The sequence below is a fragment of the Trachypithecus francoisi genome, unplaced genomic scaffold (genome assembly GCF_009764315.1).
Source record: "Trachypithecus francoisi isolate TF-2019V2 unplaced genomic scaffold, Tfra_2.0 Lachesis_group21, whole genome shotgun sequence".
Lineage (NCBI taxonomy): Eukaryota > Metazoa > Chordata > Mammalia > Primates > Cercopithecidae > Trachypithecus > Trachypithecus francoisi.
This window is the reverse complement of record NW_022681467.1, coordinates 12,743,688-12,760,011: the sequence shown is the minus strand read 5'-3', so window position 1 is coordinate 12,760,011 and position 16,324 is coordinate 12,743,688. Positions and strand designations below refer to the sequence as shown.

Below are 16,324 nucleotides of genomic sequence, written 5' to 3'. Positions count from 1 at the left end.
CTCAGGATGTTGAATACGCATGCTCATGTTCTCTATTTTATTACATATAGTTAAATAAACAAAGGATACGTGTTATTAAAAGTGTTTGTGTACCATACTGGTTTTATGCAGAAAAATACCCTTACAAAGCTGAAAATTAAAATATAATTAATACTTTTACCTTTAGAAATGTCAGCAGTTGTTTGTGACTGGATTTGTTTGTTTCAGCTTTAGTTATTCCATTGCAGGAAACTATTGGAAAGTTCTTCCAAGTCGACATTGCAGAAAATGCTTTGGTAGGTGGCTTTTTAATACTGTTGGTTTCTAATCTCGTGATTTTTCATATTTAATTTCTTTATTTTTATTTCCTTCAAACTATCTTTTCTGACACATGAAAAGGAACTAATACAGGAAATATCAAGGACAAAGGAAAAATCACCCCTAGTCCTACCATTCAGAGGCAACCATTGGTGGCACTTGGTCTCCACATTTGCAGACATGTAACTGTCCCCGCCCCCACAACACACAATTGTGTATGAACATTACTATGCTAATATTCCATGTTATTTATAGCACATCATTTTTTTGTCAGTGAATTCATACATATGTGTGCCATATATCATCTTTTTAAATGGCCACATGGTATTCTAATATATGAATACTCCATAGTTTGTTTAGCTAAACTTTCTATTGAAGGGCAGTTACATTTCTAGTTTCTCAATAACCAGCACTGCAGTGAAAATCCTTATGTGAAGCCATATTGTATGTTTGATTTATTTTTTCCTTGGGCCAGCCTTTTTGTCTTCATCAGTCTGACAGCTGCTGATGTCTTTTGACTATTGGTATTTCTTGTGAATTTTGTAAATAATTTTGTGACATGCCTGCACCTTGTCCTTTATCTACTTTAGCTGTCGTGTGTTTTTATTCTAGGTAATTTGTAAGAGCTTGGTTTTTAGGGATATTAATCCTGCATAATGTATGTTGTAAATGTTTTCCTCAGTTGTTTACATTGTTTATTGATTTGTATTAATAGAAAGTTTTAATTAGTTTATCATCAAATATATCAATCTTTTCCTTTACAGTTTCTGGCTTTTGAGTTATGTTTACCTAGGCTTTTTCATCTAAGGGTAAAATGTCCAGTCCATCCATATTTTCTTCTAGGACTTTGGTTGTTTCACTAAAACTTTCAGCCTTCTTTTTTTTTTTTTCCCCCTGAAACAGTCTTGCACTGTTGCCCAGGCTGGAGTGCAGTGGTGCAATCTCAGCTCAGTGCAACCTCTGCCTCCTGGGTTCAAGCGATTCTCCTGCCTCAGCCTCCCGAGTAGCTGAGATTACAGGTGTGTGCCACCACGTCCAGCTAATTTTTGTATTTTTAGTAGAGACGGAGTTTCACCATTTTGGCCAGGCTGGTCTCGAATTCCTGACTTTCAGTGACCTACCTGCCTTGGCCTCCCAAAGTGCTGGGATTATAGGTGTGAGCCACCACACCCAGCCAAACTTTCAGCTTTCTGAGATTTGTTTTGGTGTGAGGTGGGTATCCTGTTTATGTTGTTTCAACTAATTAGCCATTTTTTCTGGCTGATGTTAAGTCATTTAAGAAATGCTTTTTGGGTGCCTTCTCTGTGCTATTTTTGGGAAGAGGGGTAGAAACTGCCAAGTAAATAGAACATTGACTTCAATTTAACAAACAGTGATTGTGTTAGTAATTGAGATTCTACATAAATGTGTTTTTAATCTTTTGTTTTCTTACCGTTAGAAAAATTCCTTAGAAACAGAAATTCCTACTGTCAGCGTTTTAGCTGATGAAGAATTCCTTCCCTTCCGAGAAAATACATTTGACCTGGTGGTTAGCAGTTTAAGGTTGGTAATCCACTTTTTAAAAACCGTGTGTTATAAGTAGATCATTCATGCCATAAAGTTTTGCTATGAGGCCAGGTGCAGTGACTCACACCTGTAATCCTAGCACTTTGGGAGGCCAAGGCAGGCGAATCACTTGAGGTCAGGAGTTTGAAACCAGCCTCGCCAACACGTTGAAACCCCGTCTCTACTAAAAATACAAAAAAGGTAGCCGGGCGTGGTGGCATGTGCCTGTAATGCCAGCTACTTGGGAGGCTGAGGCAGGAGAATTGCTTGAACCTGGGAGGCGGAGGTGAGCCAAGGTTGTGCCACCTCACTGCAGCCTGGGTGACTGAGCGAGATTCTGTCTCAAAAAAGAAAAAAAAAAGTTTTGCTATGACAAGGTAAAGCAAATAGATAATGGAATACATTCTTAATAACTTTTTTAAAAACTACAAACCAGTTATCTTGGTTTATAAACTATGAGATTTCTCTAGTAAGGAAATATTCTGTGCTCTCTGGTAGAGATAATATGATATAATGCCTCAACTTTTTTTTTTTTCTTTCAACTTTCCACAACTTCCTGAAGTTCATCTGTGATAGGTTTTTCTCCCCAATGCATCTTAATATTTTGGAATTGGTCTTGTTGGGAGCAGGAGTTTGAAAGAACATATTGGCTCCTGTGTTCAAATGTTAGCGTAATTCCAAAATAATAAGTTGTGTTAGGAAGAAAACCCTTCTATCACAGATGAGTTGAGCAAGTTGTGGAAAGTTGGGGAAAAAAAAAAGAAATTGAGGCATTATATTATATTATATATATTATATTATATTATATTATATTATTATCTCCACCAGAGAGCATAGAATATACTCTTTCAAACTCCTGCTCCCAGCAATCATAAACTCATTCTGGCAAATGTAGGACAGCTAGTTTTCCTTTAGCCTTAACTCTTCTGGCCGGGTACAGTGGCTTACGCCAGTAATCCCAACACTTTGGGAGGCTGCAGTAGGAGGATTGCTTGAACCCAGGAGTTCACTGTAGTCTGGGCAGCAGTGAAACGCCACCTCTACAAAAAATTAAAAAATTAGCTGGGCAAGGTGGCACACGCCTGTAGTCCCAGCTACTTGGGAGGCTGAGCAGGAGGATCGCTTGAGCCTGGGAAGTTGAGGCTGCTGTGAGCCATGATCATGCCACTGCACTCCAGCCTGGGTGACAGAGCAAGACCCTGTCTTATATATAATAATAATAATAATTCTAATAATAATAATAATAATTCTGCACCAGAATGTAGTTCTCAAGATTACTCTTTTCCCTTTATGTTTTCTATCTTCCTCCACATATGTTACACAAACATGTATTGCCAGTGTGTATCAAATAGGTTATAGGATACAAGGGCGTTGAGCCATATGTTTTGGGTGAATGCAAAAATGAATTAGATAGGGATCCTGTCCTCAAATAACTCAGAGTCTAACAGAGAAAAAATATCTTTGTGGTATCTTATTTCTCCTATCTTCTTATAGTCAAATAGGTTTCCTTTCAAAAGTTCAACAGGCTCTCCATGTCCAGTTCAACTCTTTTGATAACTGTTTTTAGGGTGACCAGTCATCAAGATCTGCCCAGGACTTTGCCACCTTTGGCCTGAAAGTCTTGTGTTCTGGGAAAGCTGGTCACCCTTGATGTTTTCGAAAGTGTGTAATTCCTTCCCTGGTTTTTTAGATGTGCTGAACAAAGTTAGAAAACTCACATTCTGTTATGAAATGAAAAATATGCGGAACCTCGGTCTATAAAGAACCCTGGGCAGGGAGTCAGAACCTGAGTTTTTGCGTTAGCTCATCTGCTTGCTATTTGCAGGTGACTAATTCTGTTGCTTTCTGTTTTCCCGTAAGTATGACAGAGTATGTAATATGAGCTCCTTAGTTTTTAAAGTCGAAAAGCTTTAGGAAGGATAAATATGAGCTTAACACAGTATGGTTTGAAATGGGCATTCAATTCTGTCCTGAAACTCAGCATAGGGGAGGCAGTTCTACCAGGAAAGTGTGACCGTACTCTGAGGAGACTGAGAGTATGACTTTTGCTGTCACACATGACTACGCTGTAGGTGAGAGTAGAGTCAAAAGAAAATTCAAGGGCCGGGCATGGTGGCTCACACCTATAATCGCAGCACTTTGGGAGGCCGAGGCAGGTGGATCACTTGAGGCCAGGGGTTCAAGATCAACCTGGGTAACATGGTGAAACCCCATCTTTACTAAAATACAAAAATTAGCCGGGCGTCATGGTTGCATGCCTGTAATTCCAGCCTCTCAAGAGGCTGAGGCATGAGAATTGTTTGAACCTGGGAGGTGGAGGTTGCAGTGAGCCAAGATTGTGCCACTGTACTTCAGCCTGGCCAGCAGCAAGACTCCGTCTCAGAAAAAAAAAAGGAAAAGAAAAGAAAAAGAAAATGTAAGAGATTAAGTTTCAATGTTTATAGCTCTGGTTTTGTTTGTTTTTATCACCTTAAAAAATGGATGTACCACACACCTACTAGAATGGCCCAAATCCAGGTCTCTGACAACACTAAATGCCAGCAAGGATGTGGAGTTCATCGGTGGGAATGTAAAATGGTACAGGCACTTTGCAAGACAGTTTGGTTGTTTCCTACAAAACTAAACATACTCTTACCATACAATCCAGCGATTGCATGCTCCTTGGTGTTTACCCAAAGGAGATGAAAACTTATGTCCGTGCAAAAACCTGCATACAAATGTTTAGAGTAGCTTTGTTCATAATTGCCAAAACCTGGAAGCAGCCAAGATGTTCTTCAGTAGGTGAATGGATAAACTTTGTTATATCCAAACAACAGAATATTATTCAGCACTAAAAAGAAACTGTCAGGCCATTAAAATATGTGGAGGAAACTTAAATGCGTATTACTGAATGACAGAAGCTAATCTGAAAAGGCTACATGGTGTATAATTCCAACTATGACAATCTAGAATAAGCAAACTCTGGAGACAGTGAAAAAAATTGGTGATTGCCAGGGGTTGTGTTGGGGAAGGATGAATAGGTGGAGCACAGAGGATTTTTAGGGCAGTAAAGCTACTCTATGATACTTTATAATTTTGGATATATGACATTATACATTGTCCAAACCCTTAGAATATACAACACCAAGAGTGAACCTTAATGGAAACTACGGACTTGGGGGGATAATCACGTGTCAGTATAGGTTCATCGGTTGTAACAAATGCGCACTCTGGAGATGTTGATAATGGGGGAGGCTGTGCATGTGTGGGAATAGAAGTATGTAAAAAAATCTCTGGGTTTTTCTCTTAATTTTGCTGTAAACCTAAAACTGCTCCAAAAAATAATTAAAAATAAAGTCTTAAAAATTGATGTTTAAAAAAATGGTATATTATTGGAAAACTCACAGAATCAAACTTTTGATGAGTTATACTATTTGCCTTGAAAAAATTTAGGTCTGCAGATAATTTTTTTTTTCCTAAGAAAGTCTGACTTAGAAGAATATTATATTTCTGTAGCTTAATTGATTTAACTGATGAGCTTCTTTGAGCATTTTTACTAGTTTTTGCAAATAAGGTCTCAGAATAGCACTGTTTAGATAAAATGCCTTAGTAGGAATGACTTTTACATAATTCAGTGATGAATAATTAGAAAATAATCATATCAGATTCTTTCAGTTAAGCAAAGTGATATATTGACATGGGGAATTTTCTGGTGTGACACAAAGAAGGTTTTCCTCTAGGAATATTTATAATTTTAAAACTTGCATGAAAACAATCAGTGGATTTTGATATGCAATTTTAAACTTCAAAATTAACACCTTTTTATGGGTTATCATTAACCTGGTGATAATTTTATTAATTGTGCCAATTAAGCTAAAACAAATCTGTATTCTCATATTTTAGTTTGCACTGGGTGAATGACCTTCCTAGAGCACTTGAGCAGGTAAGAAAACTTACGTTCATTCAACTATCTTGTGTTATTTTCTTTATTGTTAGAAACCTACAGATGTTTCCATTTTCACAAACTATTCACTTGTAGGTCTGACAGTTGGGAAAGGAATCAGTGAAATCACCTAGTGCCATTAGGCGTATTAGTAGTACATTGGGCAACTCTCCTTTCCCTGAGAATTTAAGAAATCTAATTGTACAGATAAGTTTTAAATATTTATCAACAGGCTAGGAACTGTGCAAAATAATATTGATATCATAAGACATTCTCTGTGTGGATTTCTTCTTGTTTCTTATAGTTTAATTGCCTATAAACTTTTTGTAAGTAGGAACCTACTTATTTATATTTGTATTTTCCCAATGCCTTATACTCAGAGAGTACTAGGTAAATTTTTATCGATTGACACGTCTCAATAGACAGGTGAGAGGCAGGTAAAAAGTATGTGTTCAAAGGAGAGAACAAGATCACTGTGGCTTGACGTGGCCTAGAAAAGCTTCAAGAGGAAAGTACTTGAGCAGGGCCTTAGACGGTAGGTGAAATTTGGATTGGGAAGGCATTCTAAGAAGGGAAAATCGCAGGATAGGTGGAGAGACAGAAGAGCCTCATCAGCATTAAGGAACAAAAAGGAAACCTGTTTGGGGGACTAGTATGGTGCTGGGAAATGAAATGTGATATATTGGGACAGTATTTAGGAGGACTTGAGTGTCAGGTTGAGAAATTTGGAGTTTATGCAATTCAGAGCCACTGGAGCACTTTGAAGAGGAAAATGACATCATGACAAAGCTGGTGGGCAAAATAATAATGGCCATATCTGAATGTGTATAATTTTCCAGTTTCCAGTTGCTGTGCTCTGTTTTATATTTGTGTTAAATAGCTCTGCAAGATATATTTGTTTTGCTAATTAGAAAGTGATGCCTGGGCCGGATGCGGTGGCTCATGCCTATAATCCCAGCACTTTGGGAGGCCAAGGCGGGTGGATCACCTGAGGTTAGGAATTCGAGACCAGACTGGCCAACATGGTGAAACTCCGCCTGTACTAAAAATGCAAAAATTAGCCAGGTTTGGTGGCAGGTGCTTGTAATCCTAGCTACTTGGGAGGCTGAGGCAGGAGATTCTCTTGAACCCGGGAGGCGGAGGTTGCAGTGAGCTGAGATCACACCATTGCACTCCAGCCTAGGCGACAGAGTGAGACTCTGTCTCAAAAACAAACAAACAAACAAACAAAAAACTGATGCCTGGAGCAGTTGGTTAAATTGAAGGGAGACTGTTTCAGTGGTCCAAGAAGGAGATAAACTAAATCTAGGTGGTAATGGTAGGAGTTAAAAGGAAGAGTATTTAGGACTCTACAAAGAAAGAATCAACAGTTTAGTGGCTGATTAGATCTGAAGATCAAACGGGGGAGGCAAAGCTCACTTTCAAGTTTTGAGTCTGGATTAGTAAAAGTAGGGGAAGGAATGTTGATGGTCAGATAAAGGGAATAGAAGATAGCGATAGAAATATGGCAGTTGGACAGGGGAATTGATTTGATAAGTAGGTGTTTTCCTTGTGGTGGTTGGAGGGAGCAGGGCCGGTAAGTGTGCTGAGAGACAAATGTCCAGGGAATAGGCAGTTGAAGATGATTTTAGACTTCTGAGAAGATGGCCAAGCTGAAGTTAGAGATTGGAAAGTGGTCATTGTGAAATCATGGAAGTTGATAAGTCGTTTGAGGGAGAGTGGGGGCTGCAGACTTCTGAGGACTAAGTCTTAGGTGTTTGGTTTAGTAGAGTTTGATGACAGGAGGAAGCAACACTAAAGGTGAAGAAGGGAAGGAACCATAGCCTTTACAAATTATTAATACTGCTTTTAATAGCTTCATGATATATTAAATATACATTTAAGACAGTGCTTTTATTAGAAGAGCCTACTGTGATTTGGATTCTGGTTTACTTCAGAATCTACCTTTTCCTGTAATGGTTCTCATTGCTGAGAATAGTCATTCAAACTAGTTACGGCTTGTAGTCAGAGTGAGCAAAATCTGTGATACTGGAATTCACTCTGGCCATTATTTTCCTTAAGCTACCAATTAGAACTTGGTTTTGTTTTAAAGCTGGAAAATAAATTAATTACTTCTCTTTAAAGAAAACTAATATGTTTCTAGGTTAATGCTGTGAATCATAAATGAGTTCTCTGTAGCTTATTCTGCATAATAAGGCACCCCAACTTGATGGCTTAAAACAACAACTGTGTAGCCCACGATTTTGTGGGTTGGCAGTTGAGGTTGGATTTGGTTAGGAAATCTGGGTCTGGCTTGGCTCATCCATGTGTCTGTGATCAGCTGCCAGATTGTCTGGGAGCTAGCTGGTTTGGAGGGCCTCGGTGTGCACAGCTGGTTGATCTCAGCTCCACATCCTCCTCCTCCGCTAGGCCAGCTCAGGCTTGTTCACACATTGTGGCTGGGCTGGGCTCCAAGAGAGCAGGTGGAAGCATGCAACACATTTGAGACCTAGACTTGAAACTGGCACGCTGTCACTTCCACTGCATTCTTTTGGCCAAAGCAAGTCACAAGGCCAGCCAAGATTCAAGAGGAGGGGAAATAGACTCCCTATCTTGATGAAAGTTGTTAGAAAATGACATTTCAGAGGCCATAGATACAGGGAGGTTTGTGATTTTTGCAGTCTACCCCAATTAAAGATATTTTTCTCTTTCAGCATTTTTCTGATTATAAAACTAAGTTGTACCTATTAGAAAACTTGAAAACAGACAACATGTTTTTATAGGCATTAATATTAGTGAATATATAGTTGTCTTTCCAAGTATATTATGCATCATGATTTTCTGACAGTTGGTTGCATTAGATGTTATTTGTTGAATTATGTGATTATTAATTTGGCATAATAGGAATGGTTGTCATAAAATGTTGATTTAGACACTATATATTTTTTAACATTTATATATATAAAAAGTTGAATCATTTTGTTGTCTTGTATTTATTACAGATTCATTATATTTTAAAACCAGATGGAGTATTTATCGGTGCAATGTTTGGAGGCGACACACTCTATGAACTTCGGTGTTCCTTACAGTTAGCGGAAACAGAAAGGGAAGGAGGATTTTCTCCACACATTTCTCCTTTCACTGCTGTCAATGACCTGGGACATCTGCTTGGGAGAGCTGGCTTTAATACTCTGACTGTGGTAACTATCAAGTTTGATTAACCCATTACTTACACAGTTCAGAAATAACTTCTTTTCATTTTAAAGATAGAAAACTGTATGTGTTCATGGTTTTATGGCACTCTTTCTTTCCCCCTTTTCCTTCTTTTTGTAAGGGAAAAGCTCTGATTGACAATGCTTAGTTTGTATAACACATCTTAATTGACATGAAGTAGGAATGTATAATTTTTTATTGTTTGTTACCTTAAAAAGTAGCTCAAAAAATGTATCATAGATAACAAGACAAATTTCTAAACATACAACTCAGTCAGAATCTTCAAATCCAGAATTAGGTGTAAAAAGGGCCTTAGAGTATTCCAGATGATAGGAAGAAAAGGGGATAAGTAGGGGAACCTGTAGTATTACCACCAACAACTACCTGCAAACAGTGCCATATGAAGCAGAAATGAGAGAATGTGTGTTCTCAAGGCCTACGATGAGATCAAGGCTAGAGAAGGTAGGACAGGGTGCTGTACTCCATTAGGGCTAGAGAAATATCAAGAGAAGACCCACAGGCAGTCAGTGAGTAATAACCATAAAGTCAGCATGGTAAAGTGATGAAGTAGGACAGTGAGACTTTGGTGTCCAACAGGAGTAACTTGGATCCTTACACTATTTCTTTGCTAGATAGGGACATTTGAGTAACTTACTTTTTTGAGCATTTATTTCTTTTTAAAATGCAAATGTGTGGCTGGGTGCGGTGGCTCACACCTGTAATCCCAGCACTTTGGGAGGCCAAGGCAAGTGGATCACCTGAGATGAGGAGTTTGAAACCAACTTAGCCTACGTAGTGAGACCCCATCTCTACTAAAAATACAAAAAATTAGCCGGTCGTGGTGTCGCATGCCTGTAATCCTAGCTACTCGGGAGGCTGAGGCAGGAGAATTGCTTGAACCCGGGAGGCAGAGGTTGCAGTGAGCTGATATTGCGCCATTGCACTCCAGCCTGGGCAACAAGAGTGAAACCCCCGTCTGAAAAAAATAAAAAAGCAAATGTTACTCACCTCAGGTGGCTATTAGTATTTAAAGAGATAAAGGGTGTGAAGTACCAGTACCAGCTTACATTAGCTCCTGCCTTCCTCTTTCCCCATCACTCTACTCCTAGCATTTTCTAGAACTAGGCTTCCAAGAGACAGCCATCTGGAGAGAATGATTGCCCTCTTCCTCCTCCCTCCACTAACAGTTTTTTTTTTTTTTTTTAATTATTATACTGTAAGTTCTAGGGTACATGTGCACAACATGCAGGTTTGTTACATATGTATATGTGTTGCATATGTATACATGTGCCATGTTGGTGTGCTATACCCATTAACTCGTCATTTACATTAGTTATATCTCCTAATGCTATCCCTCCCTGCCACCCCACGACAGGCCCTGGTGTGTGATGTTCCCCTTCCTGTGTCCAAGCGTTCTCATTGTTCAATTCCCACCTATGAGTGAGAACATGCGGTGTTTGGTTTTATGGCCTCATGGTATTCCATGGTGTATATGTGCCACATTTTCTTAATCCAGTCTGTCATTGACGGACATTTGGGTTGGTTCCAAGTATTTGCTATTGTGAATAGTGCCGCAATAAACATACGTGTGCATGTGTCTTTATAGCAGCATGATTTATAATCCTTTGGGTATATACCCCGTAATAGCATGGCTGGGTCAAATGGTATTTCTAGTAGATCCTTGAAGAATCGCCACACTGTCTTCCACAATGGTTGAACTAGTTTACAGTCCCACCAACAGTGTAAAAGTGTTCCTATTTCTCCACATCCTCTCTAGCACCTGTTGTTACCTGACTTTTTAATGATCGCCATTCTAACTGGTGTGAGATGGTATCTCATTGTGGTTTTGATTTGCATTTCTCTGATGGTGAGTGATGATGAGCATTTTTTTTCATGTGTCTATTGGCTGCATAAATGTCTTCTTTTGAGGAGTGTCTGTTCATATCCTTTGCCCACTTTTTGATGGGGTTGTTTTTCTCTTGTAAATTTGAGTTCTTTGTAGGTTCTGGATATTAGCCCTTTGTCAGATGAGTAGATAACAGAAATTTTCTCCCATTCTGTAGGTTGCCTATTCACTCTGCTGGTAGTTTCTTTTGCTGTGCAGAAACTCTTTAGTTTAATTAGATCCCATTTGTCAATTTTGGCTTTTGTTGTCATTGCTTTTGGTGTTTTAGTCATGAAGTCCTTGCCCATGCCTATTTCCTGAATGGTATTGCCTACGTTTTATTCTAGGGTTTTTATGGTTTTGGGTCTAACATTTAAGTCTCTAATCCATCTTGAATTAATTTTCGTATAAGGAGTAAGGAAGGGATCCAGTTTCAACTTTCTACATATGGCTAACCAGTTTTCCCAGCACCATTTATTAAATAGGGAATCCTTTCCCCATTCTTGTTTTTGTCAGGTTTGTCAAAGATCAGATGGTTGTAGATGTGTGGTTTTATTTCTGAGGGTTCTGTTCCATTGGTCTATATCTCTGTTTTGGCACCAGTACTATGCTGTTTTGGTTACTGTAACCTTGTAGTACAGTTTGAAGTCAGGTAGCATAATGCCTCCAGCTTTGTTCTTTTGGCTTAGGATTGTCTTAGCAATGCGAGCTCTTTTTTGGTTCACTATGAATTTTAAAGTAGTTTTTTCCAGTTCTCTGAAGAAAATCATTGGTAGCTTGATGGGGATGGCGTTTAATCTATAAATTACCTTGGGCAGTATGGCCATTTTCACAATATTGATTCTTCCTATCTATGAGCATGAAATGTTCTTCCATTTGTTTGTGTCCTCTTTTATTTCATTGAGTAGTGGTTTGTAGTTCTCCTTGAAGAGGTCCTTCACATCCCTTGTAAGTTGGATTCCTAGGTATTTTATTCTCTTTGAAGCAATTGTGAATGGAAGTTCATTCTTGATTTGGCTCTCTGTTTGTCTGTTACTGGTGTATAAGAATGCTTGTGATTTTTGCACATTGATTTTGTATCCTGAGACTTTGCTGAAGTTGATTATCAGCTTAAGGAGATTTGGGGCTGAGACAATGAGATTTTCTAAATATACAATCATGTTATCTGCAAACAGGGACAGTTTGACTTCCTCTTTTCCTCATTGAATACCCTTGATTTCTTTCTCCTGCCTGATTGCCCTGGCCAGAACTTCCAACACTGTGTTGAATAGGAGTGGTGAGAGAGGGCATCCCTGTCTTGTGCCAGTTTTCAAAGGGAATGTTTCCAGTTTTTACCCATTCAGTATGATATTAGCTGTGGGTTTGTCATAAATAGCTCTTATTATTTTGAGGTACGTTCCATCAATACCGAATTTATTGAGCGTTTTTAGCATGAAGGGCTGTTGAATTTTGTCAAAGGCCCTTCTGCATCTATTGAGATAATCATGTGGTTTTTGTCTTTGATTCTGTTTATATGCTGGATTACGTTTATTGATTTGCGAATGTTGAACCAGCCTTGCATCCCAGGGATGAAGCCCACTTGATCATGGTGGATAAGCTTTTTGATGTGCTGCTGGATTCGGTTTGCCAGTATTTTAGTGAGGATTTTTGCATTGATGTTCATCAGGGATATTGGTCTAAAATTCTCTTTTTTTGTTGTGTCTCTGCCAGCTTTGGTATCAGGATGATGTTGGCCTCATCAAATGAGTTAGGGAGGATTCCCTCTTTTTCTATTGATTGGAATAGTTTCAGAAGGGATGGTACCAGCTCCTCCTTGTACATGTGGTAGAATTCAGCTGTGAACTCATCTGGTCCTTGACTTTTTTTGATTGGTGGGCTATTAATTATTGCCTCAATTTCAGAGCCTGTTATTGGTCTGTTCAGGGATTCAACTTCTTCCTGTTTCAGTCTTGGGAGAGAGTATGTGTCCAGGAATTTATCCATTTCTTCTAGATTTTCTAGTTTATTTGCGTAGAGGTGTTTATAGTATTCTCTGATGGTCGTTTGTATTTCTGTGGGGTTGGTGGTGATATCCCCTTTGTCATTTTTTTATTGTGTCTATTTGATTCTTCTCTCTTTTCTTCTTTATTAGTCTTGCTAGCAGTCTATCAATTTTGTTGATCTTTTCAAAAAAAGTCAGCTCCTGTATTCATTGATATTTTTGAAGGGTTTTTTGTGCACTAACAGTCTTGCTTTCTTTTTTTTTTTTTTTTTTTGAGACAGAGTCTGGCTCTGTCGCCCCAGGCTGGAGTGCGGTGGCCGGATCTCAGCTCACTGCAAGCTCCGCCTCCCGGGTTTACACCATTCTCCTGCCTCCGCCTCCCAAGTAGCTGGGACTACAGGCGCCCGCCTCGTCGCCCGGCTAGTTTTTTGTATTCTTTAGTAGAGACGGGGTTTCACCGTATTAGCCAGGGTGGTCTCGATCTCCTGACCTTGTGATCCGCCCGTCTCAGCCTCCCAAAGTGCTGGGATTACAGGCTTGAGCCACCGCCCCCGGCCCACTAACAGTCTTTCTAAAGGATGTCATTACTCTCTTCAGCGATCAGTCCAGTGGACTCACTATGAATTTCCAAACCCCTCAGGCCTAGAAACATCCCTAAACCTGATTAGTGGAAATAGGAACTTCTTGATGAAGAAAGCATCTCGCTACATAATTAGAGATGATAAGCTTAAACACTAAAATAGCTGTTTGGCATGATTTTGTGTGGGTATATTCATGAAATCAACCAACCAAAAATAGATTGTGTCATATCCTTCCTTGTTTTGATAGAAAGCAAGGGGCATGGACAAGCAGGGCCCCTGATGTTGGAAAGGAGCCTCCAGGGACGGGAAGAATTAACAGGCTGAAGGACTAGGCCGGGAACCGAAGAGAACCCTGAAGGCTTCACACCTGTGTCTAGGATTGACCTTTTGTTAACTTTTAAGTGGCCTGAGTCCATAGAAACTGCATTCTGAGAGGTTGTGTGGCTAGAAATCAGAAAACTGCTTCATATGAGTGCTCTACTTTGTAATGAAAATAAACATTGTTAATACAGGCAATTGTATGTTGAAGGATCATTGTATTTGTATTTGTAATTGTATAAATAACACATAAATATATTTTGGTTGTAACTATTAAGCTACACCCAGGCTGAAGTGCAGTGGCGGGATCTCGGCTCACCACAACCTCTGCCTCCCGGGTTCAAGTGATATGCCCTGCCTCAGCTTCCCGAGCAGCTGGGATTACAGGCACGTGCCACCACGCCCCGTTAATTTTTGTATTTTTAGTAGAGATGGGGTTTCACCACGTTGGCCAGTCTGGTCTTGAACTCCTGACCTCAAGTGATCTGCCCACCTCAAATCCCAAAGTGCTGGGATTACAGGCGTGAGCCACAGTGCGCGGCCATATTTTCTAAAACAAAAATAATTGAAAGAGAAGAATGGTATTGCTTCACATTTTTGCCACTTAATGTGTACCTTAGTAAGAGAGCTAGATTCTCATGTCTGCTTCTGCATTCAAGTCTCTTGATATACCACGTGTCATGTCATGTCGCCTCTGCAATAACCCATTGTAGAATAAGAGGTAAAAAGCCAAATATCTTAGTATTATTATGAAAATAATTTTGACTTCGTGGACCCCAAAAAAGTCCTAGGGACCCCAGGACTCTCCAAACCACACCTGGAGAACTGCTGTCCTAGATGTAGCTACTATTATCAGTTTAGTGTGTAACGTTCCAGACTTTTTTTTTTTAACAAGAACTACTTTATTATATGTAGACAGTCATATGTATTCATACATTTCTGAAACTTTTTAAATTCTTAACAGTATATGTATTTTTAATATATTGTTAATATAAGAGTTTTCTAAATTGGTGTGGATATGTTTGCACTTCTTAATTTCCACATATTATTTCCTAGTATGAATGTACCACAGTTTTACTTAACTATTTCCCTGTAAATGACCTTTAGGTTTGTTCTGAGCTTTCTGCCAGTAGTAGCAGTGCTGCAGTGAATATCCTTCTATACAAATTCATTTATGTATTCAGTCTTGCAGCAAACATTTACTGAGTACCTTCTATGTGTCAGGCACTATCCTAGGTACTTCAGATACAGCAGTGAACAAAACAAATCCCTGCCTGGTGTTTTTGGGTTTATAGCAGGGCTGTTGGTAAACTTTAGACGGTTTAATAACACTGGGATGTTGTACACAAAATTTGTGGTGGTGGTGTTCATAAATGGAGGAAAGTACCCATGGTTTTCATCAGATCTTGAGAGACCTCATGTAACTAAAAATAGATTAGGAACCAGTGATTTAAAACCTTTTCGATAACATTTATTTTACTTATAATATGGGAAAAATCTCCTTTACAGTCTATCCTCTTGAGAATCGTCTTCTGTATTGCTGTGTCTCCAACCTGTTATTGAGATGAAAAAAGAATCTCCGGGAATGTAAAGCCTCTAAAAAGTATAGAGGAGTGTAGGACTGGGATGGTGTGGAGAGGTGTGGTGCACATTGTCATGAGGTGATGTTAAAAAATTTATATGAGGTCATACAGGTTAGTCATCAATATTACAGGACTCAAAAGTTATTGCCCATTAGGAAAAAAATGGGATTTCTGCTGATCACCAGAAGAAAGTTAAATTATGTGAACTGCACATGGTTTTCTATGGTTGTAAAGAATGAGTTTTAGAAGGACTTCTACTAAAAATGTTTAACCTGATATTAAAATGTTTAAAAGCCTACATTTAATTGGGAAATCTAATTCAAAATACTATCCATATTCTCTAAAAATGACCCTAATGACTAATACTTTAATATAAAAATATTGGTGTAGAATTTTCTTTATACAGTTAGAGAGTTGCTGATTTAATAAGTTATAAGAATATGTTCTTGAATCATTACATTTATCCTTTGAGGCATGTATATGGTTTTGTTTCTGAAGTGCTGTATTAATATTGTGTCCTGGCCAGGCACTATTGTTCACTCCTGTAATCCCAGCACTTTGGGAGGCCTAGGTGGGAGAATCACTTCAGCCTAGGATTTCAAGACCAGCCTGGGCAACACAGGGAGACCCCATCTCTACAAAAAAAATGTATTAATTAGCTGGGCCTGTCTAGTCCCAGCTACTTGGAAGGCTGAGGTGGAAGGATTGAGCCTGGGACGTTGAGGCTGCAGTGAGCCATGATCTCATCACTGTACTCCAGCCTGGGTGACAGAGCAAGATCCTGTCTCCAAAAAAAAATAATAATATGTGTTCTAATTCATTTTCTAAAAATTCCCATCCAAAAAAGCATTTGTATAATCAGCTATACAGGTTTATGTTGCATACATTAGATATATTACTTTCACGCTACAATGGATTTTTATTTTTAAAGTGAAATCGAGTCAAATTAGTATCATAGTTGTATTTATATCTTAATATTGTATTTTCATCTTAATGAATTATTTTCAGAGAATCGGCATT

At 38.9% G+C, this 16,324-nt stretch overlaps 1 protein-coding gene across 5 annotated transcripts in view; it reads left to right on the top strand.

Moving 5' to 3' along the window:
• Positions 1–16,324, top strand: part of NDUFAF5 (NADH:ubiquinone oxidoreductase complex assembly factor 5) — a 36,173-nt gene that overhangs the window by 8,295 nt on the left and 11,554 nt on the right. For 3 of the 5 annotated variants that reach the window (XR_004431120.1, XM_033185579.1, XM_033185582.1), the window contains 4 exons: positions 228–275; positions 1,736–1,839; positions 5,725–5,764; positions 8,746–8,943. Coding sequence is in view for 4 of the 5 variants with exons in the window: in XM_033185579.1 (XP_033041470.1) it covers positions 228–275; positions 1,736–1,839; positions 5,725–5,764; positions 8,746–8,943 (390 nt within the window). In the remaining variant the exon portion in view is untranslated. Of the gene's footprint in view, positions 1–207; positions 276–1,735; positions 1,840–5,724; positions 5,765–8,745; positions 8,944–13,650; positions 13,926–16,324 lie in introns of those variants that run through there. The other 2 variants (XM_033185580.1, XM_033185581.1) reach the window with 2 other exon arrangements.